At 53.3% G+C, this 2,475-nt stretch overlaps 1 protein-coding gene across 1 annotated transcript; it reads right to left on the reverse strand.

Annotated features, from left to right (window-relative positions):
• Window positions 1-257: 257 nt before the first annotated feature.
• Window positions 258-2,022, reverse strand: LOC119268919 (anthocyanidin 5,3-O-glucosyltransferase-like). The gene has a single exon (XM_037550638.1). It carries the CDS (start codon window positions 1,971-1,973, stop codon window positions 558-560), a length of 1,416 nt encoding a protein of 471 aa, XP_037406535.1. The 5' UTR covers window positions 1,974-2,022; the 3' UTR covers window positions 258-557.
• Between the last annotated feature and the right edge of the window lie 453 nt (window positions 2,023-2,475).

A 2,475-nucleotide genomic window follows, 5' to 3' on the forward strand; every position in this document is an offset into this window, starting at 1 on the left:
TGATATTCACCTATTAAACCTTCTTGGAGATGGTGTAAAATAAAAATCATGGCTTGATGCTTTATTTTTTTTCTATTACAGTTCACCAAGCATATTGGCATCCAAGTGAATTTCAACATCTAGGCATATAGTCATAGATGAGAGGACTGATTAAACGAAAGGTTGCAATAATTTATGATTGAAGAGTTATACTAGTATTGACGCCAATATACAATAGAGTCACTACTTTGATGAAAAGGATGTTACAAAACATCGTATAAGAGCACTTATTTGGTAATTATTCCATGACATATGTTTCATTGCCCCGCAAAAGAAACATATGTTTCACAGTTTTCACTCAACAGTCACATAACACCTCCATTTCACATTTCCACTACACGAAAGAAAAGCAAATTACCAGTGTTACCTCCGTCCCAAATTAACATGTCTACATATTTTCGTGTCTCTAGACAAATCTAGAACAAATAATTTAGGACGGAGAGAGTCGTATTTGTTTTTCAATAATAATAATAAAGTTGTTAAAAAGGCTCTTTGCAATCCTTGATGCCTTGAACGATTCAGTCGTTTGTCGAAATCTTCAGACTATCCAGCAAGTCAATGATTGCTGCCGCCGAGGATCCACCGATCTCCAGTGCATTGGCAGCAATCTCTTGCGCCTTCGTCATCCTCTGCCTGATCTCGTTCCCTTGCTCGGACTCCATGACCAGTCTCACCTTCGCCTCTACCTCCTCCGCTTTCACCATCGCCTCGTCGTAGCCGTTCAAGGCCACCCCAAGTTTCATCTCCTCCACGACGAACACCTTGTTCATCCTCTGCTCCGCGTACATCGGCCAGCACAGCATCGGCACCCCCGCCATGACCGCCTCCAGCGTGGAGTTCCACCCGCAGTGCGTCACAAACGCTCCAGTCGCCGGGTGCCGGAGCACCTCCACCTGCGGCGCCCAGGACGACAGCACCATTCCGCGTCCCCGTGTTCTGTCCAAGAATCCATCCGGCAGCAGCGCATCCACCGCCGCGTCACCCCGCCCCTCGAACCGCTTCGTCGAGTCGGCTTCCGGCGCGACAGGCGCGCGCACGGCCCAGAGGAACGCGTGACCGCTCTTCTCCAGCCCCACGGCTATCTCATTTAGCTGCTCCGCCGGCACCGAGCTCGCGCTCCCGAAGCAGACGAACACCACGCTCCCCGCCGGCTGCTTGTCCAGCCACACAAGGCATTCGTGATTCGCGTTGCTCCCTCTCTCCTCGCCGACCAATGGGCCGACGCAGAACAGTTTCGGCAGTGACTCGCCGGGGCGGGGAATTCCCTCCTTTATCGCCTTCACGGCGCGGGGCTCCAGCCACTCGAACGTGTTCGACAGAATGCCCTTCGCTCTGGGAAGCTGCTTGAAGAGACCAAGAGTGGTACTGTACTGCCTGTTGTCACGATCGAGCAGGACCTCCGGCAAGTCGGACGCCGGAATTGGGTGAACTCCAGGGAAGTGCAGCAAGGAGCGCCCCATCTCCCCGAAGGAGACGGCGGAGCGCATGACGGGGATATGCAGGAAGGTGGCAAGAGCCGACACGCAAAGGGTGAAGAACACGTAGGCTGGGACACCGAGCTCTGCGGCTGCGTCAAGCCCGTACGCGCAGAAAAAGTCGGTGATGAGAGCCTTCACAGACGGGAGAGACCTCAGAAAGGCGAGGAGGGCGGCGTTGGTGGCGCGGATGTCGGCGATGAGGGTGATGAAAGGGTCGGCGTTGGGATCGGCCGCGTCCTCGGAGCGGGTTGTTGCCGGCGGGAGCAGGTGGAAGCATACAGCAGGGTAGGAGGCAGAGAGGCGGGCAATAGTTTGTGAGCAGTCACCTGTGGACGGAACATCGGCGACGGCGACGGTGACGGGAGCGCCATGTCCGGCGAGGTGATTCGCGAGCTGCGTCATGGGGTGGAGGTGACCCCTGACCATCCATGTGTAGAGCACGACGGTGCTTCCCATAGGTGGTTGTGTTCCTTGCCTACTTTGCAAATTGTGTCACGCAACTGAAGGAGAGAGACTGAGTGGAACTGGTAGAATGCGTTTAACAGCAGCCCAATGAGTATCTCTGGGAGCCTGAAGATACTGACAAACCCTGTTAACAGCATAAGAGATATCTGGTCTCGTGATCGTCAAGTACTGAAGTCCACCAACAATGCTTCTGTACTCTGTGGCATCCGCAGGAGACAAAAGCTCACCATCAACAGCTGTTATCTTGTCGGTAGACGACATGGGTGTGGTGGTCGGTTTGCACTTCAGCATGCCGGCTTTTTGTAACAACTCCAAGGAGTACTTCTTCTGCGTAAGGACAAGACCAGTAGCACGAGAAGTGACCTCAGCTCCAAGAAAGTAGTGAAGCTTCCCAAGATCTTTGACCGCAAAATCAGCACCAAGAGAGCAGACAAGAGCATCTGACCAGCGAGATGGGGAAGCTTCACACTCGTGAACCCTATCATGGCTCCGA

This window comes from Triticum dicoccoides, chromosome 3A, assembly GCF_002162155.2.
Source record: "Triticum dicoccoides isolate Atlit2015 ecotype Zavitan chromosome 3A, WEW_v2.0, whole genome shotgun sequence".
Classification (NCBI taxonomy): domain Eukaryota; kingdom Viridiplantae; phylum Streptophyta; class Magnoliopsida; order Poales; family Poaceae; genus Triticum; species Triticum dicoccoides.